Source organism: Neodiprion fabricii, chromosome 7, assembly GCF_021155785.1.
Source record: "Neodiprion fabricii isolate iyNeoFabr1 chromosome 7, iyNeoFabr1.1, whole genome shotgun sequence".
Classification (NCBI taxonomy): domain Eukaryota; kingdom Metazoa; phylum Arthropoda; class Insecta; order Hymenoptera; family Diprionidae; genus Neodiprion; species Neodiprion fabricii.
In genome coordinates, this window is record NC_060245.1 from 8,039,450 (window position 1) to 8,066,683 (window position 27,234).

The following is a 27,234-nucleotide window of genomic DNA, read 5'->3' on the forward strand; positions in this document are numbered from 1 at the left end:
AAGAAAAATGAGAAAAAGGCGATCTAGTTTCACTTATAAGAAGTTGAATTGGCCCACTTTTAGCGTCAGGTTTTAGTGATGACTTTCATTTATTTGTTCTTCACCGCTGATTCTTGTTCTTCTTGTTCTTCTTCTTCACCTTCCTAGTTGAGCTTCACGTTGACATTGAAAACGATACAAGATGGTATCGCGCGATGTTAAGTATATCACCTCAGAAACATAATCAGCTTCAGCCAACGCCGAGTAAATGACGAAATGACTTTCTCCGGCGCTGTGTATACACGAAACCAGGGTAAAAAGACCTGCTCCGTTTCAACCGTGACCGGTTAATGGCCCGTCTATAAGAGTCACACGAGGTAGCCAATACCTTTGGTGCTGGAAATTGACAAGGGGACCTTTGTCTGTGTAACAGACTGATAATCGGTACCACCCAATGATAGGCATTTAACGTTGTAGGTACTCGGTTACACCTCACGCTGTTTTTACATCTTTCTTTTTACGTCCAGTAAGATCGTAGCGTGAAAGGCCGGTCTAGCCGCACTTTCCCAACGCAATACACACACGTGAATTTCTTACGCGATATTACGAAACTTATCGCTGCTCGAAATATGCCGACGACATCGCTGATCAGCAGCGTGAAATCACTCTGCTAGTAGTACTTCCAAATTATCGCTGGCCTAGTTGCACAGAATATGGGAATCCATTCAACCTCGAGGTATTGGCAACAATCTGCCGTTTTGGCACTGTTCCATAGAGGTTTGTAAAGTCATTCTTGAAAATGAGCTAATTGGCGTGGATACGTCAGTATTGTTATGGGCTAGCGAAGTCCCAGAACAATCGGGTAATTTGATCAGGGAAAGGTTGCGCACCACTTGAGAAAGTGTTGATATCCATGACTAGCGAGCGTAGGATCTGTCACTGGTAATCCCTGGGCTACGGTATACGCTAGTCGCGTGGAAAAACTATGATTTTTTGAATCAAGAAATACGCTCGAGTTGTCATATCGGTGAAAATCTCCATCTATCGAGAGGTATTATGTACCGTTCAGTTGAAGGAAGTGTCCTTTCTTTCAGTGCATAATGCTTCGCAGCGGATCGTTAAACGCCAGTTGCGTTGTGTCAATTGGAAGTATCGAAGGCCACGAATAGACCACGGCACCTGTGTGTGTGATCATTTGACCGGAAAAAGGTGGACTCAATTATCTATTCCTGTCATAGAATTAAAACCCAGGTTGAGTTATGGCCTGTAGGACCTAGTTTCAATTTGCCATTTAAGTTATTGTCTCATCCGTATTAGACGCGCAGCAAATCGCGGTTTTGTTAATTTGAAATTTTTTACAACCAAGCAGCAAGGCTCGCGACTGACTCCGGTTTCTTTTTAACGATCGACACATTCTTGAACAACAATATTTCCAACCAAGCGGTAAACCCAACGAGGAGCAACGCTGCGACGCCGATCGCGTTACTACAGGTGTACCATGAGCACGTAACTGCAGTGTGTGCACACGCACACGTTGAAAAGGTCTTACACGCGAGTCTCTAAGCGTAAAGATGTCTTGATTCCTACAACATGCCTGCACTCAAGGCCAAGCAGCGTTCCTTTCCGTTGCCTAAGATAATATAACGACGGTAGTTATAGTGCTTTTCCACAATCCATATGCCTGAGAAGTAAGACAACATCCTCTATTGCCTCCCTCATTATTTCATATATCGTTGACTTTGACTTATGCGCCGGCTGGTCATCCTTTACTTCTACCTTGGAGACAGTCACGTTCTCAAATCGTTATATCTTCACAGTGACACACAATTGCATGCCCTTTTTATAAAACCGTTCGGTCTAGAACTCAGCATCTCAAAGATTAACGATAAGAACTTATCTCGCTCACTAATAAGTTCAACTCGAAAACATAACGAACAATGCGGTCTCATAGTGGTAATTTCAATTGGTTTACTAATCATGTCAAAAGATGGGTTCATCATACTTAATGTCACATGTACTCCTGATGAAATTCCACTCGTATAGACTACTATACCACTTTGCTAGCACATAGGCATCGATGTTACGTCTGGGGTACTAACTGCGTGTAAAATCCAACTTTGGTTGACCATCTGCTGGCAAAGCGTCGTTCGCATCATCAACTCTCCAAGAAACCTCCCAGTAAAAAACAAATTTTGTGACCCATGCGGAAATTCAACATCGTACGGTGTTATATTGACACCAAGTTACAGTCCATAGAAGCTCACATGGCGCATTCTTCTTACAATGTTACCTACAGTTGTGTTCGATCGGTTAAAAGCTATTGAAATTTTTTTCCGCAAACAACAGTATACGTACATCAGTTGAATTCGACATATCTGTAGACAAAAAATGATTCCTTTTTACCTTTTGCAATAGTATCGCGGAAGTATTTCGACGTGAACAGTGAAAGACACTTACTGTGGACACCGAACATTGCGAAGTGCCGGGTCTAATGGTGGATTTACGGATGGGTGATGTATGTCGTTCGGGTTACAAGTACGCTGTAAGAGATTAGCGAGATGTGGGAGATTATACGGCGACCCATAAGAATGTCGCTAGTCGCCGGCCAACGGACCCTTTGGCGTGTGCGAGGAGCAAAGGCAACACGCGATCCCGTCGCTCTTGATGTATTATCCCCAACTTTGCGTCCCGCACAGCTCATCTCCCATCGAGTGACGTCCTCCGAGAGTACCTACTGTAGACGAAATAGCCGAGTCCACTTCATAATCTCGCTAGCGACACAAGCTGACCGATAAATCGATCGGACACGACGAAGTCCTCGGGCAATTTACTTGATTCCGTTCATTCGCTGGCAAATATGCATGCTGCGCTAAATAAGGAAGGTGATTTAACCCTTTGCGGCACAGCGAGTCATATACGAATGCCTTTTTTTTGCATAATTGGAATTCTAAGTCGTCGATGTCGATGTTTTAGGAGGGACTATGATAATTCCACGAGTATAGTGAGCACCATAAATAAACACAGTGTTGAAAATACTTGTTTATACAGAATAAATGTGATTTTGGGGATGTTATGGGGGCTAGAAAAGTGGAACTCGTTAATCTTGGGGTTTTGGGGTCACTGAAAACAAATTGAACGTCAAGTATCAAAATGACGGATCCAATATGGCGGACTGACAATATAAAAATTGATCCGATTCGCTTGAAATTTGTTACTCGGGGGTTTTCAGGGTCACTTAAAACGAATCCACCCTCAAAATTTAAAAAATTCAAGATGGTGGATCCAATACGGTTGACTGAAAGTATAAAAATTGATCCCATTCGCTCGTATTAGATTCAGAATTCCGAACTATATGACAATTTCTCAGATCTGACCCCATTTTTAAAAACATCGATATCGAGAACCCCTAAATGTATACCCAGTTTCAAGGAATTAGACCGCGAAAAAACATTTGCGCTTCAAAATGCTAAGAGCGATATCTTAGGGTCGGCAGATCGATCGATTCCTACCAAATATCGCCTCGCTGCTTAGATGCGCTTTCGAAGACTGTGTTCACATTTTCGAACGTTCGATTCTTTTGACTCCCACGAATTTTCTCCGGAGTCGATACATGCTTTCGTCGATAAGGAAACGACTGTCTGCAATTATGCTCACACACGCCGGGTAAACCCTTTTATCTCGTTCCCATAGAAAAGTAGGACAAGCTTCCGACGCAAGTTATATTAGAGGGAGACAAGTTCGGTGTCGTCAACATAAGTGGGATAACAGTTACACGTGTGTGTTTATGTGTTACGCTTCGCTTTAGCGACGTCGCGTTTCCAACGTAGGTTTCATACCCGCAGTGTGACTCGGATTGTCGCGGAGTATGAGTCAGGCGCTGCTGTACCTTGAGGGAAAAATCTCCTACGACGCCCACGCTGCATTCGTGCGAACACCGCCTTCCACCTTCCAGGCTACCATAGCACCGGGACAATGGAAAATCACTGCGATTTCCGTTTTAGATATCGCTCCTCGTCGGCGTTTCAATTTTTTCCTTTACACGTACTCGAATCATCGATGCTTGATTTGCTTTTCGAGTGAATTGAATCTTAGCTCGAAGAACATTAATTCGACTACTTTGAATTTGAACTTGACAATGTTTTCCAAGTAACTTACATCTTTAAAATTGAACAAATTTTTGATACGTCTATTAGCACAATGCTTTTTTTCATTATTATTCACAAACCGTTGAATATTGGATTCGCCTTTTTTTGGAGGAGTTCCAGGCGTTTGCGTGTTTTAAAAATGTTCAATCGATGTGCTTCGGCAGTGATTCTGTAATTCAAGGTTACTTGTGAAAAAAAGAAGAAATTTTGTACCTGTATGAAGTTGAATACTTCAATCTGCACATATTCAATGACAGTTGACTTCGGTTAAAAATCACCCGACGAAGTTCTAGCGGGTGTAACTTATCGCTTCAGAATTCAGGTTCACCTAAAAATGAACCAATCATGATTTTCCAGCGTAATTCATAATGATTCGAAGAGCGAGTTGATCATCGGTTCGGCTTTAACTGCCAATTTTAGTCGTTTCTAGAAGACACTTGAAAATTTTTCATACTATACTTGAACCAAAGTCACAGCTTGTGTACGATATTATGAGCTTGCTTTGAAGTGGGGTTAGAAAATCGTTTGAAAATTGACTCTGTCCCTCGGCTATTTATTTCTTCAGCAGTCACGCTCGATGGCGCGCAACTATCTTCAATGGAAATGGTTTCCAATTTTATATTAGAAAGGTCTTGTATATTAGCCGGTCAGTTTTTGTTTGATCACCCACATCTATTTATTATGCGCACTACTGCATACATCGTTTAAAAATTATTTTACGACCATGTCCATCTCTAATGGTTCCTACTTAGTTGCCTTCGACGGTAACCGGTTGGCATAGTAATTATTGTTTTCTCACAGTCGTTAAATATTATGCGTTAACATTTATGATTTACTGACTGCAGTTGAATGTAACGGATCTCTTCTGACAGTCTGCTCAACTATTCGGAGTCAATGAAACTGAATTACGTTTGATCTTATCAAACATCAAACAATTAATCATACATTATACAAACGTATTTTCTTCATTGTGAATTTTATACGGAAAGTCTGAATAAATATCATACACCAATTGCAGTAAAAGAAGCCTAATAGAAATTTAAAACTTCATGGCAATCCTAAAAAAACTATTATCGCCATCGTTATTATTACTGTTATCTTATTGCCTCAACTTTAAAACAGATTTGCAGTTTTTATGATTTATTACGGATACCGTTGGTTGTTCATCAAGTTTTCAAGTTCGAAAGAAAAACTGTACGATACATTTAACAAATTTTAAATGAGAATTTGAAAAATTGATTTCAAAGTGGAATAAAGCAATTGAATGTCAATGAAACAAAATGTATGTATGTATTTTCGTCAATAATTCATTCATGTTTGAATGATTGCTAGATCCTAATCGGTGTTGCGTTTACCGAATGAAAAAAATACCGGTCAAAAACGAATTCAATTGTCTATCTCAGACTAAGAACTTCCATAAATACGTAGGTTTGCCACAATTGCAAGCGTTTAAGGTAAGAGTGAAATGAAGTATATATAATATGTGTATGGATTGCGCAAAATCGTTTGCATATCGGCTGCAGTTCAGAGATGAGTTATCGTAATTCTACGCCGTCGCCGTTTCATTTCTTCACTGCAGGCTGTAAGATTTTCCGTTCTTTGTCGCGGTACGTGATTTTACATGATGTATCGATACGGGGAAAAATATCATTCATTTGTTGCAATATAATTTATGACACAAAAACACTTTACACTATGTATAGATGCAAACGCAGAAACAAAGTTTTTTCCTTATGTAATCAACTGTTGTATTCGTAAACAATATTAAAAATACACTGTTATATTATTCCTGACAGATTCGTTCGTTCGATCATCATTCATTCAACAGTTGTAGATTTTATAGATCAACGCTCGACAAGAGTTATAATTATTACGGAGTCACGAATCGTCAAATTTATATCCTGCTTCTAATTATCATGAACCATTTAGTTTCTCAATAGTTCTTTTCAACTACACACTAATCACCAATCTGCCGATTTACAGCTAATTTAGTTTTTCTTTTTAAACATTTTTTTACTAGTGTTAATATGTAGAAAATATGATATCCGTTATCACCGTGGAAATCTCTTCCACTCTATCTCTCTTCACTCAATTTTTCTTACCTCTGCTCTTTCTCTTTGACTTATGATTAACACTGTGGTACGTAAGCTACAGTTAGATATACATATACATTATAGGTATACATATGTATATACGGAACTGCCAGGCGCTCACTGCATGTTTTCTAATTTAGTTTTGCCAGTTTGCTCAAACGCTGTGAAGCGAATCGAAGTCAATCGGCATGAAACCTTAGAGAAAAAGAGGAAGAGAGTAAAAAATTCGGAAAAACGGGTTTGACAGAAGTATTACATATTGTTTTATCCGTTGAGCTACACAAAGTTTTTTTTCACCGCGCTCGAATATTTTTTAAATTCCTCGCTTAAACGAAAGGATCCAAAAGTTATAAACGATCACGATATTGAACCGTTCATTGAATGAAAAAAGTGTATCATGTAACCAGTTTCGGTAAACCGAGGCTCCCTTTCTAATTGCATGAATTTTTTACATAGTCACATAATTTTTAAGTGCTTTTTAATGGGTCATCAGTTTTTCATTTTCAACTCGTATTGGTTATACTTCTCATATGTATTTCCGATTCTAAAAAGCCTGAATTATCGTAACTTTCTACAAAAGAAAGCATTTCCTGCTAATCTAGCATGAAAATCCGGATGCCAATTTTTATACAAACTTAATACACATCGAAGAATTGTACATAATTTTTTCGAAATTCTTGTTCCCGTTTTTCTTTGTCCCCTGCATACAATCCGCCATTTTGAATTTTCGACTTTCGAGTTAAGACTCGTAATCAGTGACCCCAAAAACCATCTAAGAAAACGTTTCATGAAAATCAAATAACTTTTTAGACTTACGTTCGCCATATTGGATTTGTCATTTTGACTTTTCGAGTTTCGAGTTCAGATTCGTAATCAGCGACCCCAAAGGCCCATGTGTGTAAAATTTCAAGTTAATCGCTTGTAAGGAAAAATGTATGCACGAACGAATTAACATGACGGACTGCAAAATTCCTACAATACCAAAGAACTTGGTAAAAAGGCCTCAAATAAATAGGTTGAAATCGCCTTCAGCTGCAGCAGTTCTCTTTGTTCGGGGATCGGAGGTTGGCGATACGCCCGCTCGGCGAGAAGAAGCCTCGTCTACGAGATTCAGCGCGCCTCCCACTGGAGCATTATGCGAGTCAAGATAGAGTATCTTTGGCGAGGAACATTTCCCTTCCTCTTCTTTCGTTGGGTGATCCCTTGACCCCTGCCCTGCCCATCGAGGCCCACGCACTGGGCCCAACCCCGCGTCCTCTTCGGTGCTGCTTGCCGGCTACACTGAGAGAAACATCCACTCAGAACGACTAGCTTAGGTATATATTCCGACTAGAAAAGTCACTCAGATATCCTGAAGACAGCAGCTATCTAGCATAGTTGGATAAACTATGGAGATATGTATCGAAAACTGACGCTGGGTTGGTGCTAAAAAAAAGTGGCCGATCGTTGAGCGCAACGAAAAGTTGATCGGTTTATTTACAACCAGTGCTCATTTGTTTAATTTCCGTAGTATTTTTTACAAATTTTTTTGCCTCGTTATTTTGTTCAAGTGAATTTTACGCTTTAACCCTTTCAGTCACAGTGGAATGCTCAACGTCCCACCTAAAAAGTCGATATGTGATCTTTGTTACTTCGTATAACCTCAAAAAACCCCGAGTAATAAGTTTTGGCCGGAATCATAAAATTTTGATAGATTTTTCTATTTTACATACGTCATATTGGGTCCGCTATCTTAGATTTAGAGATTATCAAATTCTGACATCAGATTCGCGGTCACCGTCAAAGTTAGAGACAATCTTTTTTATAAGGTATGTTCAGTGTTCGCGTCAATTTTTCGAACCTCCTTGAGCTAACACTACATTGTTATTATTTTTCAAATTTTTGAATGATTTTGTTGCTTTGGCGAGGACAAATTTGCAAAATACTTGCTTCTGAAACTGGGGAATGAACTTTATCACGATTAAACTGCGATAGAAGCAATACCTATGACGGCGGATGCGGGATGATGATGTTCAAAACATTGACTGTCACCAACTTTCATGATTGTGTAGCCATCCTTTGATGTAAACCATGCTTCGACTGACCTTGCAAATATGTATAGATATTTTCCCGACTATTTTCATAATTATGATGGAAGTTTTAAAAATCATATTACAACCGTGGGTCACGGCTGAAGATTATTTTAACCATATTTTTCACACTCGCCAGTATTTGCCGATGTTCTGTGAAAGAAAGACCCCAACAACCAAACCTCACGTTATAAGTATCACGAATAAATTGCTGGTTATTTTGATTTTCAAAATTTACCAGAGACTCTTGGTCTTTCTGTCTTTCAAAATATGATATCAGTCGTGTTGAGAAAAAAAAAAAAAATAATTGATGTGAAAAATAATTGAAATCTCTCAAAAAAATTACTATTTTTACAAAAAAAAACCTCCAAACTTTTATCAGCTGGAACATTTGAAATTTTTATTGAACGTACTCGAAATATGCTACTTCAAGTACAAAAATCATTCGATAGTGATTGTTGAAAAAAGGTATTCGTTTTGAAAGGGGAGGCAATGTATATTAGTAACAAAGTCGCGATGCACTCTTGCCTCAAACCAAGATTACAAAGCATGAAGCGCATCGTTTTCAGAACTAAAAGAATGGCTAAAATCGGCTGGGATCATCTCGTACCCCAGGTGTGCCGGTTAAGGGTGAAGATGAAGGGTGGCAAAGTGTCTCTTTTTTTACGACTTCTCGTGTTCTGGAATTCTGGAAAAACCGATTTTGTTTATTAATTGCATTTTGTAATAATTTTACTATCTGTCGGACCATGAATTCGACACTGGAGTACTTTTCATTGGAACGGAATGATCAAGTTTAAACACTTTGCATCTTCATCAGTTCGGTACTGATCTAAACATCGTTTGTTTCGATCAACGATTGAAAGAAGAATTAATTTATGTTATTGCGTATATATAACCTCAATTCTGTTCTCAATTTTCATTTTGACATAGTTTAACATTTTTTGGAAAATGTTCTAATAATTTGAAGCGTCGCAGGTAGCGATCGATATTTGGCAATTCGGTAACACTGTACGATACCTGATCATGATAAAGGTGACGATTGATCGATCTTTATTTATATCCTTTCCGGATTTGCGTTTGACGATGTAACATTAAATATACTGCTGGGATAATTAACTTGGCCGTTTCTTTGTGATCGTTAAAACATTCATTCCAGCGATCGCGAATTATTAACGAAGAAGGCTTGAGACGCTTTATCTTCCGATCGAGTAAATTAGAGTATTTGATGAAAGATTTGTTAAACCACCGGGATTTCGTATTATCCCGCAGTATAATGCACCGAAGTATTACGCAACTAACTGCCATGTTCCGGATACAAGGCTGCGGCACAAGACACAATGCTATTTACGGGAAGCGTCACGTTGACTGTACGGTAAAATCGAGAGAATCAAGTCTGTAGGTTCTCAGTATTGCGCCTCGTTGTGCGGCTTCGGTGTGAAGCTGTGGAAAGAAATGCGATATTTTTTAGTGTCTCATATGGATATAAACTTCACTTGTTACAGCAACTAGAAAATTCTCGGTGAAAAGGATATTGTTACAAGAAAATCTGGAACGAGCAACTATTTAGTGCGATCGTACAGTTGTAAATACTATATTTCCTAGTTATTGGAATATCAAATCTATTTGACAAGATTACTGTGTTTGTTCGGTTAAACTTAAGACCTTGAAAACGATAAATTTCGTCAATATTGTACTTATATCAGTACATCCTTTGCAAAACGCGTAATTGTCGTATCATAGACACGGTTTTCCGTTGGAAATTCAAGGTTTACTCTGAGAAATAATGGACCGAAGTATTCGAAGCTTGAACCTCCGAATTCGAGATAGTTCTTCGAATACAGCTCGTGAAACCGACCACTGGTGGGATTTTGAATCAAAACGTACGTTTCAAAGGGTTAAGAGGATCAGGGTGAATTAACTTCGACAAATGGGGAAAATCCAGGCTTAATCGTGCTGCGTTCATCTTCTGAAAGGTCTGGTTTTCACCGAATTTACGGAAAAAAAGTGATCAGTTTCGTCGGGATTCATTAAAGTTCATCGATCGTGTACAGCGATTTCTTTTATTCCACAAGAACGAAAACATTCATTTCGCAATTGTTATAGAGTGTCCGCAAGCTCCGCGGAAATCGAGCTGCTATCTTTTCAACACATCCGGAGAATATCAAAGAATCAAAATTTTGGCAACACTAGTTGATAAATTTGTTGAGTTGGAAAAACGAATCAGAAAAATAGATGTGCTCTTGGCGATGCGTTTTTTGACGAGATGGTGCGACTACTGTTCGAGCGAAATGTCGAGTCGGCGCAATAATTTAATGCCATTCCTTCGACGCTTTTCAAGCACCGAACACCCTTTGCTGTGATTACACGTCGAGAATAATGCAAGCCTGTTGCAATAACGTTGAATCCTTGAGCATAAGGAGCGCAGACGCCAAAGCGTGGTTTACAGACCAAGAAGAACCCAGATCTAGTTGTCAAAGTGCGTTTTGAATATTCTACGCGGAGCGATAGGATTATTTGAGTCGAGTGATATTCGTTTGGTTCAACTAAATGCTGTAGTCAAATGCGATACTCACTTAATTCGACAAAATACTTGTGAGAATCTAATATAGGGGAAGTCCCCCAGTACCGGACACCTAAGGTTATTCGTTAATAAAATCGTTATTCAGGTGAAAATATAATTATTTTTATTTTTGTTATAATCTTTAGAGTATGTTTAACAATGTAAGAAATTTTGGAATTAGTATATAACGTTAAACTGAGAATAAAATACAATTTTATTTAGTAACAAAAACTAGGGTGTCAGAGAAGTGTCCCCGCTAGTACCGGACACTGATAGTACGGATGGAAAAATTGTCTTTAAATTTAACGAATTTTGCAGTGGTCACATATACTGGGTAGACCATTTTCATCTATTATGGAAAATATCTCAGATTTATGGTTGGATGCAGAAAAATGTTTCAGACAAAAGTTGTTGAGGTCAAGGGGGGTCGACTTTTGGTACCAACAACTTTGACCTACAACTTGTTTTTGAAGGTCGTTTCAAGATCAAGATAATTTTTTTAAACAGGAAGACCTACTTTTGACTCCGGATTTGAAAAGTGCAGAAAATTTTACGTTTAAAATGATATTTTAAACAAGGTCATGGAAGGTCATATGAAGGTCGAATTTACGAAAATTGTTATATAATGTGTGCTAGCTCGGAATAACGGTTGGAAACATCAAAATGTTTTTAAAAATAGTTGTCAAGGGTGGCTCAGAATTTCACATTCTGGTTGCAACGACCTTGACCTTGAATTTGGATCTCAACGTAATGTCAAGGTCAAAGTGATTTTTCAAGCGAGAACCCCTGCTTTTGATCTCCGATTTGGTAGAGATAAGAGATGAGAAAAATAGTTGAATTGAAGTCATCGTATTTGGAACAAATAAGGGATACTAGATCGAATTAAAAGCTTCTGGAATTGTCGAACTGTTCTTTGAATTGGTGGTATACTTTTTTAACATGGTATCAAGATAAAATGCATAAAGATTTCATGATCACCAATTATTCGTTGAGAGGCTTACAGGCGATAATAATTAACAAGCGGATCGAGTCGAGTGATCTGTGTTGTTTGAAACGTATTGTTTCCTTTACTTGGACCCTCATTTACAGATAACAATCATGAAATACTTTATATTTATATCATTTTTTCAGGTGACCCCATGATAACATCCTCACTGAAGGGTAAGTTGGCATTAGCCAAATTCATCATTTATTTTCATTTTTTGTTTTTCGTTGATAACCTCGTTTTTAGTTTCTATTAATTACGCCTTAACGTTGTTTTGATCTATTTATTTTTTTATTTTGTTGCTGTGATTTTCGATTCACCCATCGAATCACGTTTTCGCATTCAAATACTCAATGTGACAATACTTCAGCAGCAACCTATCAATTATTCTTTGTGATCAAGTTATTGACCGTTGATTGTTCAATGTGCACGAAGCTTCATATAATTGCAATGAATATTCACGGAACCTGAACTTCCACAGTTAGTTGGTGCAAATTGGCGCACAGGTAAAATAATTTTCTTCACAAGCAACCGAGCGCAGCGGCTGATGTCGAAACAAATATTGTCAGGAAAATGGATTTATTGCACATACGTCGAGTTAGTGATTGGCTAAAAAAGTCACTCATAACCGTACGTTAAAGGTAATATAACTGATTCCATTGTCATATCCTGCGTTGAACTAATTTCTATTTCAAATGAATAATGAAAAAAATCTCCCACGTAACATGAAAACTTTCTAACAAACTTTCAATAAAATATTTTATAGAAAGATTATGAGAACTTTTTTTTACACTTTTATGAAATCTTATAAAAATATTTTATAGTAATATTGAATGAAATAATTTTAAAAACTTTCAAATACATTATACTGAAATGTTATTTTGCAAGATAAAAACTAATTCAATAAAACACGGAGGAAAGTTCACAGATATATTTCACAAAATATTCCAAAAAAGCTTTTAAGAATCTTTCAAGAATTATTTATGGAAAGATATCGGAAAGACTAATGAAATAATATATAATGCCATGAAATATCAAATATTATGTGGGAAACTTGAACATTTTGAAAATTCACAGCTCGTTAACAACTTCGACTCCTAGCTGGAAATTTTCAGCGTTATTTGGGGATAGAATGAAGCATATTCCCTGAAAATTTCAAGCGATTTCGAGTTGATAGAAAAAAGTTACAGCTATCTGAAAACAGCGATTCTTCAGAAATCAGTTGGTTTTGCGAGGTTGTATGTAAAAAGAAACGTGGTAATTAATAATAATTCGAGTAGGTAGTGATAAAGTATACCTAGACGAAAAATTTGAGCCGTCGATTGGCCGTCTAGTTGGAAAATTCTTGACTTGGCAGCGTTTCAAAGTTATGTGAAATTTTGCTAAAATAGTAGTTCATGAAAAGGGTCTTAATTAAACTGGAGTAAAAGCTTTGGAGTAGAAAACTATTTTTTTCTTAAAAATACAAGATCAGAGAAGGGGAATGCCGTTTGATTCGAGTCCTTAAGTCCCATAGAGCTCCCATGAAAAAATCATGGAAATAACTAAAAAATTGAATTATTAAAAACTTGAAAAATTTCTATAGCCACCAGATTTTCTTATATTAAGCTCAAATTTGGAGAATCGTCGTTTTTTATAACCTACTTTCTTAAAAAAAATCAGCAGCAGAATCGCTGACCCAAGCCCGCAGGCTGCGCTCGAAAAGTATTGGACGTACCCATGTATATGTATAAAGAGGCATGCATTTCAAAAATATTTCAGAAACATTTCGAAAAGAATACACGAAGTTTCTAAAATCATCGTGAAATTCTTGCTGCAATATGTTTAAAACATTTCTTGAAAGTTCTTGTAAAATTCTATGAAGATTTCAATATAATATTTCAATAACATTTCGAGAAACCTTTTGCAAGTTTCTGGCGCGGTCATTTTCAACTTGCAGCAACCTTTTTTTTGAAATATTTTTGAAAGGTTTCTTTCCTTTCATGAAAGATTTCATAAAGTTTTCTGAAATATTCTTTTTTATGTGGGTGAATTTGTTTCTACCGTTTCCGAGCATCGAGACGTTCATTGTTTACGCCTAGTTAAAATGCTTGATCCAATTGTTTGTTTGTTTGTTGACGATATATATCATAGTCGTACGGAACTAATGAAACGTTGTTCGATTTACTTCTCACAATCAATATCGAGACACAATATCAGGCTTTGAAAGAGGCAATATTTTTTCATAAGGTCATGTGGTACTCCTATCCTTACCGACCGAGCAAACTTACCCTTTTTCTGCCTACATTCAAATTCTGAAGCGATTTTGAATTCTATTAGATTGAAAAAAAAAAAAAAACATAAGAACACCAAATTCGGGGGTATAAAAAGATAATAAATTTTAAAGTTGAAGAATGACTTTACGTCGAGTTCAATTACCATGAAAATCAGAAGAGCTTGCAAGCTTCGAGGGAAACGAGTACTTTTTCAAGTGAGTTTTCAAGGACGACTAACTGAATTAATAAGTTTCAGTTGAACGCAATTTTCTTACAGTTGAAAATGTATCAATTTTAATAATATCCGGGCCCTAGTGTGGTTGCACCCACAGAATTTACTATTTCGTGACGTTGGTGTCACTTTCACTAAAACTATTTGCGATAATTGGTTAGAGAAAAGAAGAGCAAAACTTTCCGTGCTTCGGTAATTATATCCAGGAATCAATCCGCGGATTAGTCGGAGACGAAACTTTTTCCAATACTTACCGCGGATACAACGCTTAGGTATTATTTAGGTACAGACAATCGCGTGTATATTGTATTACATATGAAACACGAAGAAGGCCGTCTGCTGCACATATACCGTGGATATTTGACGTCGTGCATCTCACGCGGTAGCTACAACAGTCAATCTCGTCAAGATATATCACCTTGTATGCGTTGCACAGAAACGTTGAAAAATAAAAATATGTATAAATATATGTGTACATCACATTTGTGCACATCTACGTATTTATAAATAACGTACATAGGTACGCTTCGCTAACGCGTAATCATTTTTATTAGAGAGGGAGGAGAATGTTTTGTCCTTGTGACGTCACATCCCGTCGTGTTTTCTCCTTCGCATGTGTGTATATGTGCAACCTATAAAACGTACAGATTATATGTTCAACGCTAATTCGATTACTTATACACGTTTCTAAACACGCGAATCACTCATCTCATGGCCCAAAAGCTCATCACACTGCACTTAGGAGACGATCTCTGGCGAATGAATTTACGGTTGGATTTTTTATAAGCAAATGCAAATACTTGGACAATTTTGCGGTAGTGAATTTACGTACGCTTTGAACACAACGGGCTGGAATTCCGATTTTGAAAGATAAAATTGTACCGCAAGCTTTTTAGGTTAGGTGAACTGATTGGCGATGTACAGAAAATGGCGCGAAAAAAGACAGTTTTGAACAGTTCGGACTTTTCAGGTGGTTATTTAGTCAATTCGATGCCCGTAACTGTATGTGAGACTTGGACTGATTGTTAAAAGTAATGACGTGAATCTCATCGTTGAATATCAGACCACATTACCGGCTAAAAACACGAAAATGAGCTTTTCGAAAATTGGATCTTTAAACACAGCGCTTACGGCTGATTCATGTTTTTTCAATGGAAATGCTATCACATTTATTTCGTAAAATTCATAGACCTTGACAAACAACGAGATTGTGGTTGTTGGAATAATGATCTTTTTAACGATACGTTGAAAAAGCGACGTCACCAACCGTTTCGAATAGATTTTTAATGATAAACACGACGGTTTATAGGTTACAAATGTCGCGTCCGGGATCCGATGATATGGCACGGAATTTGAATAACGTGAATCGTATTTTCACATAACCTTGATTGATTTACTACTAATAATGTCAGAGTAAAGATGGAAAAGTTTATATTTCATTGAAAGAAATCTACTGCACATCGAGATTTAAGAAAATAATAAAACTGTACGCTCGTTATTAATTGTGTCTGAGAACAACGGTAGTCAAATTAAAAACTATGGATAGAATTTTATTGATAAATTCGCAGTAAACGCTAATCCAAAATGTTCTTTAAATTCGTGAATTTCATTTTGGTGCATCGTTCCAACAACCTTAATATAAATTGCACAGCTCTTCAAAAGGATGCTCTACTGACTCCAGAGTCACTAAAGAACCACCTCAAATAAGCATAATATTGAATATATTATGTGACATGACGTAAAAGAATATTCGATTAATTTTTATTCGCAAACTGAGTTACCGTTTGCAAATCTTACGAATAAAATTTCCTCTTAAGCTCATTGTAATTGAGAGCTGGATCTGACTGCAAATTTTGCATCAAAATACGCCTGTGCAAAAATAAAAAAAATATATAGAAAAACTGCAAAATTTACAACAAGACCGGACAGCACAAAGAGAGAAGATAATTCAACAACCGACATGACATGGTTGGATGAATATCGCACGGACAGAAGTGTTTATCTCATTTTCTGATCCGTTTGAAAAATGCAAATTGCAACTGATTCTTGGACTGTAATAATGTTGGCTTTCCAACTCCGTGATTGTTAATTGAATTCAATTATCTCAGTTTTAAGTGTCGTAAAATCCTCAAAATTGAATCCACTGTGCCAGATTTTTTGATTAGATATTCACTGAATTTTTTTTAATAAATTTAACAAGCATATATCGACTAATTTGAGAAGAAATAAATTTTTAGTATCGTTATCGTTGTTTGTTCTTATATTAGTTTAAGCTTATCGGTTCAATTATATTTCTTCTTAACAGGTACAATTTCCAATGCAACCATAAAATAATTTTTCATCAGATATTCGAGGTACAGGCTTGGCCTGAATCATAACTATAATTGGTTTTTGATTGATATAAATTTGATTGAGGTGAATCAGTCAATAAATTTTAGATGAAAAGGAAAACGAAAATGTAAAAATAAGATAGTTAGTTATTTTTTTCGGTGATGTTGACTTGAGAACGTCAGTAAATTAATTCGTAATCATCGAAGTTGACGGTTCTTGGAATACATGCGCTCAGATACAAAGAATTTCTCAAATTCACCAAACATGGCGAACGAAATTTCATTTGCGTGAAAACAAAGTGGTCCAAAGAACAATTTGCGTTATCAATAGGAACCGCATAATTGCAGATTAAATTGAAAAAATATTTCTTTCACCGTACTTGGTAAATTTGAAGAATTGTTTTTCCATGTGATTATCGTCATCACTAGAATCAGTAAAAAATGTAAGAAATCAATTGTCTTTAAAAATAATTTTTTAACATCCGCTGCTGCGGTTATAATAATTTGTTATTCTGTCTATTTTCGCCACTGCGTTATCCTACGGATACTTGATTATTTCAAAGTAAAAAAAAAAAAAACGAATCAATAAAATACAGTCCGAAACATGCCGAAGACAGAATAATGAAGGAAAACGCTCGAATTAATTCGACGCGAGTTCATCGAGGCGTGAGCTTCTGTATTTGAGCTGCGGATCCCCGCATTTCATTGTGTTACTCATCCGTATTTACACGACGATTCTCCCTTGCACACGACGCCCGTTTGCTCAGCTTGTGTTCAGTGTTCCTGTAATTTCTATGGTCCTCAACTCAAATCGTGGGATAGATATAAAGCTGTTGACTCGCGACTGCGATTACATCGGGCAACACAGGTTTTGCGTCTGAGTTCTAGATGTCAAATTTTTATTTCTTCCACGAAACTGATAAAGGAAAAAGTAATTTTACCCGACAAAGTTTGCTTTTGTAGAAACCAGAACGATATTTCGGTTTTTAAGAAAATTGACCTATTTTCTCAAAAATTTATTGTAAATAACAATCGAAGAAGAATAATAAAAGAAATTTATATTTTCTATCTGAAAAACCGGAAAAGTTTGAGAAAATTCTTCACGAGTGCTTTATTTGTTTGTATCGTCTATATCATCCATCGCAGCTGAACAATCTGAAATGGTTTTGAAAACGTTAACAGTGAATTCTAGAATATTCGAAATTCACATAAATTTGTATTATAAATACATAGCACAAAAATATCGCGTATTGTTTTTTGCTACAGTCGAACCAGTTTTATTTTGAATAAATATAATGAAGAAGCAAAATTTTATCGCGTATAATTCTCACGCGCTACAGTATAATATTGATCAGATTCCCGTAGCTCGATGAAAATGCGTTTGAATTTTGTATTTATTTTTACAACAACGTGCGGATAACTTGATCGTGGATTATCCTTCGGTCCTGGCTGTAAGCAGGCGACTTCTAGGCGTCCCGAGAAGCGTGTCCGTCTAGCGCACGCACGTCTTGCAAACCGGATATCGGGATCATCGGTTAAGATCGTTATACCCGATCAGCCACGTCGCTCATTGTTGGTGAAAATAGGAAGCAAAAAAAGAAAAGAAGAAATTCTGAATTGAATAACACTAAGGGATGAAATAGATATAGTACGACACATTAGATTCATTCGAGGTTTGGAGAAGATATTTGTTTATATGACGCGAGCATGTTTTACGCGTTTTTCCATGCTTGTTTCTCGTGCTGAAAGTACCCATTTCCATGACCGTAGAGTGACTCTGCGAATGCGCATGTGTGGAGTACTGAAAGGACCACTTTTAAGTTCTAGGTTAGTTGAAAGTGGTCATTTCAGCAGCGTTGCCAAACCTGAAGAAATTTATTCAGATTTGAAGAAAATAGAGCACATTCAAAGAGTAAATAAAAGTTGTTTTTTTATCAAGAAATATTGTCGTTCAGACCGGAATCTGAAGAATATCTGAAAATCTCTGACGAAACTTAGGACTTATAGCGAAATCTGAAATGGAAACCGCAGATTAAAAATCAGCCAATTGTGAGGTTCGTGAGAAAATATGCACCAATCAGATAACGGCTTCAATTTGTGAACGTACTTATTTGACAAGTTGGCAGTCGTAAATATTACAAATAAAAGCACACCATAGAAGCAAAAGTTCCTTATGTCTTTATACCTAGGATTCAGATTGCGAGATATAATATCTCTCAATGTTACCTCGTTCGGTAATTATCGTTATATATTTATAGGAAAATTGTTCATTTTGTAAAGAAAAAAAAATAAAATGTATTATGTATTCCTGTACGTATTAAGTTTCGGTTACGTCAAACATCACTTCTAAAAATAATAAAGATGAAGAGTTATTGCGGTGCCATCTAAATAAGAAATCTAACAAACTGTTTTGGCGCCATTCAAAGAAATATTCGTCTGATAGGTTGGCAACACTTCTTTTTTGTGAAGCGCGCATGCGCTGTCGCGAACAAGTCTGACTTTGCTTGACCCTAACCGCAATTCCGTACCTCGTGATAAAACGAGTGACAACTCTTACTATATAAAGAATCGTGCGCAACAATGAGGCAACAGTTTTTTTGCCTCGCGTATTTACAATATTCGTCTTCGGCTCATATTGCAAACTTATGCTCGGCCCGAAAAGACCGAGTTTGCGTCATTGTTACACAATTTAGGTTCTGTTTTCAACAATTTTCTGCCGCACAGTATAGCTACGAATCATCTGATACATGGATGATTAATTTCTGTTCGAGTGAATTTCATCTTTCTTCAATTTTGATGAATTCTAAAAACCCTTGAAATGTCGTCGTTTCATCTAGAATTTGAGTGTTCCCGATTAGACTTGTTAAGATCGAATACTTTAAAGAGCCGAATCCTCGATTTTTCTCCTGTACAATTTTTTTTCAACGAGTCACGCAAACGATTGTAATGTCTTGAATTAAAAACAACTTTGCACGTTACGGCGAAATAATTTTTCTAAATCTTTGCTGATCGTTACTCCAATACTTCTAACTATGTTTTCTGATTCTCGAATCTGCGTTTTGATCGGCAACAGCTTGCCTAAAATGTAACATGTACTTGACACTTGATCCTGAACTGTCATCACTCAGCGTGAACTCTAACTTTGTGTATTATGTTAAAAAACGAAGATTTATGTGGCGTTTAGAAGGCGTTCTGTGTTTGTCTCGCTTTGCGAGAGCAATTGTTGCTACTATTACCAACTACCTCGTACTATTTTTTATATACCTTATTACATGGGCGCTTCGTCGCTGCACGTGGGTGTACCTCATTAATTGTGAGGTCAAGAGAGAAGAGCGAGAGAGAAATGGAATAAAGGCAATCATTCATGATGAGGATCCTTTAACTAAACCCGACACGTACGAATTGTACAATAATTAGTGTCTCACTTGTCACCAAAACCAGGAGCTCGTTCCGGACACTTTTTCTTCACGCAATATTTCATCGTCACGCTATGAGCTGTACTGTTACAAGTTTCTGTATGTAACTTTCTACGCTATTTTGCGAAGTTTTTTTCAGTTACGGAACAGAGAATCCTCCATACAATTACAAATACAATAAATTTACTAGACAATTTGGGGAATTCAAATGACCTTTTTTTTCTTATAAATTTGAATAAAATAAGACATTTTTATCGCAAATTTAAGACAAGTACATGGTAATTTACGTCACTACACAAAATTTTAAATTTTGCAACCTGATTTCGTAACTTGACAACTCTTTTTTACAGTAAATGTATAGTAATATATATTTTCAACACTGTGGGCTTCCTATTCTTTCGACGCATTGTAAATTAAATTTGTCGAACCGAAACTTGATCCGTTATTTTTCAGAAACTTTTTCGAATAGACTGTAGGATGTAATTCCACATTTAAAACCCATCAAATTTCCCGTAAATTTTCTTTCTGCCAATTGCAACGTTGAAATCAAACTATCTTTTATATACAGATATCAAAATATCGCGTGTCTAATGGGATGATATCGTAACCACATAAAATACGAATGTAGTGTCAAGAGAGCGTATAATTTTTGTTATTTTTCATAATTTACTCTGAAAATGATGACAACATATAATACAACTGAAATCAAATGTTTGAAAATACAAATGATCAAATGAGCAAATGGTTTTATGTCAAGTGGACACATTTTCCCGTTAATAAATATACACGAAGAGAAAATTTCAAAATAGTTAAAGTCGTAACAATCATTTTTTTTTTGTATTGTGTTTTTGCAAATGCTCTAAAAACCGTTGACACGCAAAGATAAATCGAAATCTGCAAAAATTCAGAAATATTCTCGAAAAAAAATTCTCGAAGATGAAAACAAAAGTTCGTGAATGCCAATTCTTATCCCCTTTTTTTTTCTTACACACGCTTCAGAAACTACTAAAATGCAGAAAAAAGTAAAAATAATAAAGTTATGCAGCGAGGATGTCGATTTTCTGACGTTGATTATCCAAATCGTGATTTATCGGAATGATAGGAATAACAATAATAATTTTTGACGGTTTAGCCGTTGTTCACCCTCAAGAAAAAAACTCCCAATTTTTGGGTTTAAGCCTCAAAATTTAGGGGTTAACCCTGAAAGTTGAGGATAAACACCTAAATTTAGAAGTTCACCCCCAAAAACTGAAGGTAAACCATCATTAATGGGGGGCTTATCTCCAACAGTTGGAGATTAACCCTCAACAATTAAAGGTTCATCCCCAAGAGTTGAAGGTGAACCCTCGACGTTGAAAGTGAACCCTTAACTTAGGAGTAAACCCTCGACTTGGGAGTAGACCCTCGACGTGAAAGTAAGCCCTCAACTTGGGAGTAAACTCTGGACTTGGAAGTATACCCTTGACTTGAAAGTGAACCCTCAAATTGGGAGTAATCCCTCGACTTGAAAGTGAACCCTCAACTTGAGAGTAATCCCTCGGCTTGGTAGTAGACCCTCTATTCGAAAGTAAACCTTCAATTTGGGAGTGAACTCTCGACTTGAGAGTAGACCTTCGATTTAAAAGTAAACCCTCGACTTGGGAGTAAACCCTCGACTTGAAAGTAAACCCTTAACTTGGGAGTAATCCCTCGACTTGGGAGTAAACCCTCGACTTGAAAGTGAACCCTCAACTTGGGAGTAATCCCTCGACTTGGGAGTAGACCTTCGATTTGAAAGTAAATCCTCATTTTGGGAGTAAACTCTCGACTTGAAAGTAAACCCTTAACTTGGGAGTAATCCCTCGACTTGGGAGTAAACCCTCGACTTGAAAGTGAACCCTCAACTTAGGAGTAATCCCTCAACTTGGGAGTAGACCTTTGATTTGAAAGTAAATCCTCATTTTGGGAGTAAACTCTCGACTTGAAAGTAAACCCTTAAGTTGGGAGTAATCCCTCGACTTGGGAGTAGACCCTCGACTCAAAAGTAAACCCTCAACTTGGGAGTAAACCCTCGAATTCGAGGTTAATCCTGAATTAACGGGTACGAATTTACCCCTTAGATGTTGAGGGTTGTTTTGGGGGTTATTTTGCGGGTAAAATTGGGGTTTTTCCCGTACGGGCAATCACTGTAGTAGATCATTTTTTCAATTTCCATCAGGATCAAAAGGTCGTATTTACCCGCACATACAACCTTTTGCTTTCAGCTGTTGAATTTGTACCTGAGCCCAAGATATGTGAAAAACACTATTTTTGGCAGATCCTCACGGAATTAGTCGACATAGGTTTTTATGGTTGAATGAGTAGCAGAAGGTCGTTTCTATCAGTGCAAAAGACCTTTTTCTCTCAATTAAACTGTTGTCCAATTTCAAACCTTCTGATCATATTTTCATGCTTCACGCCTAGATACGATCATAAAAACAAAAAATGATAACAAATACACGCTCTTTTGCCTTTTTTTAATAGCAAAAAGTCACAAGACGGCATTTATGACCTTATGCCATTAGATATGCGATATATTACTGGTATTGATCATATTTTCTGCAACGAAAGCTGATTGACCCAAGTTGTAAGTTCAATGTTAATGTTAACAGTTATTGGCGACGTGTAAAGCGTAAAAATTTGTATCTTCACTAGTCATGGTCTGAATTTGTTTAAGGTCAGTGCCATGTTTCCTTTGTTCACCAATGTTTACATACGGAATAGTTTTTTTTACTTTTTTTTTTTTTGTTTGCTGTAGATGTGTCATTGAATACGTGTCTCTAGGAGGTCGCACACCAAGGGCCGAAACTTTGAAAAAAATTGATGTTTCTTTTCGATCAAGCTATATTCCCAACATTTCTTTACACGTATTAACTTTGAGGTTAAGATGATTCTTTCAAATTATTTGTCGAAAAATCAAAAGATGATCGAATTTGTCGATTTTCCATGACCGATTAGGCGGCTTACTCGTTGATATCCTAGTGTCCGAATGCGCCTGGGGCTGACAATCATGGGCGGTCCAACATCAGCGCGTTTCTTATCAATATACGTGATAATATTGAATATAGTAGTGAAATTCCCAGTGAGTTCAGTCCTTGATGGAACACTAACGCGGTGCCGTTAACGTTTGTTTTTTCTCATTTTATCGGTGACTTTCATCGTTCAAACACAAGATCCAAATCGTCCAGATGAGGATTAGAACGAGTAAAATTTTAAACTGTGGTTACTGCACGGTTTTAAACTAACCTAATTTTTTAGCCCCATTGAAAATCCGAACTGAAATGATAAATAATTTTTTTTTGTCCGTTAAAATCCAAAATTTTCCTACACGCTACTCAGTCTGCACATTCCGAAATTGAAAAACGAATATGTTTCATTTGTTGGACTAATAATACTTATTCAATGAATTCTGTCGCTTGCTGCGCGCACGGTGGCGATAAAACCACGCGTTCGTGTCACTATCGACTTTGTTCAGTTACACTTTATATTTCTGGGTTATCCTATCTTTCTACCATGCAATTTACCAGATTATCTGTTCTACCTACACGCAGTAGAGAAAAAAAAAGGTAAAAATTCAAGTTTCCCGCATTATTCGGGCATTTTCAAATTCGCGTTTCATTATACACTAAGTGAAAAAAAAAAAAAAAATGTAACGAACAAATAACAAAATACACAGATTAAAAATATTTCGTATGAACTGAATGACGTCTGTCGAATGAATTAAAAACAGCCTTAAACTTGTTTCCGAATTAATTGAGTCGAAAAAAAAATTATTCTTACCTCTTGTCGACATGCTGTAAAAATTGACTTCCTCCGTGTAAAAAGCAGTTTTCTTTTTCTGTTCGCTTCGCTGTTTTTAAGATAAGTAATTATCAAGCTTGCCAATTCCAATTACTGTCCTCACGGTACATTGAACAGTGATAAAGATAGTCATATTCGCCACATCTTTTTCCTTATTGGTCAGTGTAATGTTGGCACGCACGAAACGTCGCTAAACGGCTTTCCTTTGAGTAATTCGGCTGCTGCCACACGTCATTTACACGTATCATAGTATAGAAAATTAGCAAAAACTGCTTTTTTTTTTATACGAATATTATTTGCGTATAAACTTTCGAGTTACCTCCGAAATTTCCATGTATTATATTATATACCCGTCTGTGTTATATAAGATTGATTTTAACTATATGAGAAATTTATTGTATTGTTATCAGCTGTTTATAATTGTTACATGTCGCTTTTGTAATTTCTTTGCCTACAAATTGAGACTAACTTAATCTCGAAGCGTATATCTTTTCTTCTTCGTATTGATTTTCATAATGCGCAGTGATCATTAACTTGCAGTCTGCAATATGATATTAAAACCTGATGATTTCCATATAACGTGAAATATAATTTCCATATGCAAAAAGTGACTGACACATTTGTTCCAAAGTAATTCTGACAAAAAGACATTTTCCCCCATTGATTGTAACAAATTTTTGATTGGGCTAATATATAAAAGAAAATTTGACACATTTCTCTCATCAAATATCGTACAAAGTTCTCGTGATTATTATTTCAATCATTGCAAATCACAAGGACTTCGTATTATTTTACCCATCGCGAAAGTTACGTGTTCAAAATCTGCATTTCAGTAAAAAAAAAAAAATAAAACCGCACATTCTCACGGTGCATTTTAATTAAGTCTTATTCTGCTCGTATTTCTCTTACAAATTTCAATCAACGAGCGTACAGAGGATACCGATATAAAACTATTGCGAAACTTTAGAAATTATAATTGTATCGAATGCCGCGTTATAAACTGCTGCGGTTTGATATGTTGCGTAATTGCTGCTGCAGTAGCTATAGCAGCTCAGTTTAATTGTAAACGACAAAGACAACGGGTTCCGGAAGTCTTGGGGACCAAATTTAATTGCAGTTTCACGAGAAAGTCGCCGCGAGTCATTCTCTACTTGTGTTTGTGTAATGTTCAAGTATCTTATACGGCCAGCTCTGTACTTGCAATACGTTTTTCGGATGTTATGAATATTATGATATTACACACTCGACCTGTCAGAAAAAAAGCAATTCGGATTTTCCTGTAAATTTTTCTTAATCTTCTACATCAACTTGTGCAAGAATCTTTGGCTCTTTGAATAACAAATATAGGGGGGGAGGGGTTCAGTTGTTTTCCATTCGGAAGGAAAAAAATGTTACAAAAGTAATACGTCATTCTCGGATATTCAATTGTTCGAAATTTAAAAAATGACTCCCTCTTCCGATGCGGTAAAAGTTGTTTTTCAGATTTTAAGACTCTGATAATTATACAGAAATTTCTTAATAATCTTGATAATCTTAAAACCCGGAAGAACAGCCTTAATGATTTTTCTGAAAAATATCGCGCTCGTCGAACTATCTTCAATAGCTGACTGACGATTCAATAACTGAAATGATTAACCTTTGCTCGTATAACCCACAATTATTTATTCATTCATGTTTTTTGGATAGATTTGGAGAGATTGAGTTCTTCTAAAAAATAATGACCACGTGTATTTTTTTCCAACTATACATTACATACATTGTGAGAAGCAATTCACTTTTTAACACAAACCTATTGAATAATTTATTTGTGCAAAGAGAAGAAAGTTTCATTTACCTTAAAATGTAAAAATATTTCGTACAGACGAAAAAGGATATATTATACGTATAATATAATGTTAATGCACGCGAATCAAATAATTCCATTCAACCACAAGCGAATAAAAAGTTTTATTCATGGAACCGTAAGTTTCTCTTTTTCGTTACCGATATATAATGTATTATTTATTTCTATTAAATCTAAATTACTCACTCTCAAACTAATTATTCAATGCGTTTATAATCAAATATTATGCATTATAAATACAGTGATTACGTGTATTGTGAATATATATCTGTCAACAGTCACTCTTCGAATTCGAAGCTGTTTTCTGCTATTTTGTAAATGTTTTGTAAACAAATCTCTTACGGTCTGGTTTTGAACGTTAGTAATACTTCCTAAATTGTTGAACTCTCCGAACTGTTCAGTGTGCAATGATTTTCAAATTGTAATCAGTGAACGAAAAAAGATAATTTAATGAAACAAAATCGAAAAAAAAAAAACAGCCTCGCATCTACGTAGTAATAACCGTAGAAATGTAAAAATCGCGCGTAATCCAATGTGACACAGTTTCGTGCTGATTTCAAATTTCCGTGGACAGGAAGTAGCAATTCCATTGAATTGCTTCCCGACCGACAATGGAACGTCCGATGACAATGGCGAAACTAGCTCGTAGGTAGGTATACTATACCAGAGACGCCATGAAAATTCCTCCGCGGCATAATGCGCACGTGAACCTCTTATAATATACATATCACATAGGACATCGAGGCATGTATATAGGGTGTTTCCAAGTAAACGCCGCTGCATTTTTGTGTAAAGGTGATTCCGACCCTCATGAAATCAAGTCTGAAGTAATTTTTGAGCTGCATAGCCGGCGTTTCGAGAAAACACCAGAATTTGACGTTTTTTGGGTTTTCCTCAAAAACTGTTATCGATAGGTGAAAAATGACTTCACCATCGTGTAGAGCGGAAAATTCTACATCGAGTCATGTCATCATACGTCGTAAACGTAATCGGGTTAACAAATTGATAGAAAAGAAATTCTACTTACCGACGACATCTGGGGAATTTTTGTGAAATAATTTCTTGTTTCTTAATTTGTTAATCCGACTGCGTTTCCGAAATACGAGGACATAATTCGGCGTAGAATTTTCCGCTCTGCGCGATAGTCAAGTCATTTTTCATCTATCGATAGCAGTTTTTGAGGAAAACGCAATAAAAGTTCAAATTCTGCCTATTTGTTCCCCTCGGCGATGGGCGATCCAGCATACCGTAAGCGTATTGTATACAATCTAAATATCGCTACAGCGCATTGCACACCGTATACATTTCGCAAAAGATGTCTTCGTGTGTCATTAAATACATAGCCCAAGGGCGTCGAATGCCGAAACGAACACGGAACAACAAACAAAAACGAAAAGTGAAAAGAAGAGAGTAAGAAAAAAAAAAGAAAAAGAAAAGAAAAGAAGCAGGAATAGAAAAATCAAAGGTAAAAATTGGCAGATAAAAATAGTTTAACCAGCGTCTAG

General features: G+C 36.5%; 1 protein-coding gene and 1 long non-coding RNA gene across 15 annotated transcripts in view; both read left to right on the forward strand.

The window, feature by feature from the left end:
* The window catches only part of LOC124187153 (thyrotroph embryonic factor), a 219,627-nt gene that overhangs the window by 109,641 nt on the left and 82,752 nt on the right, over window positions 1–27,234 (forward strand). For 12 of the 14 annotated variants that reach the window (XM_046579460.1, XM_046579461.1, XM_046579462.1 and 9 more), the window contains one exon: window positions 11,981–12,010. The exons of the other annotated variants lie outside the window; for them this stretch is intronic. In XM_046579460.1, coding sequence (XP_046435416.1) covers window positions 11,981–12,010 — 30 coding nt within the window. The remainder of the gene's footprint in view (window positions 1–11,980; window positions 12,011–27,234) is intronic. 14 annotated transcript variants of the gene reach the window in all.
* LOC124187159 lies at window positions 13,425–25,718 on the forward strand. The gene is made up of 3 exons (XR_006871783.1): window positions 13,425–13,555; window positions 22,047–22,052; window positions 25,707–25,718. It is a non-coding gene; the product is annotated as an uncharacterized LOC124187159 (long non-coding RNA).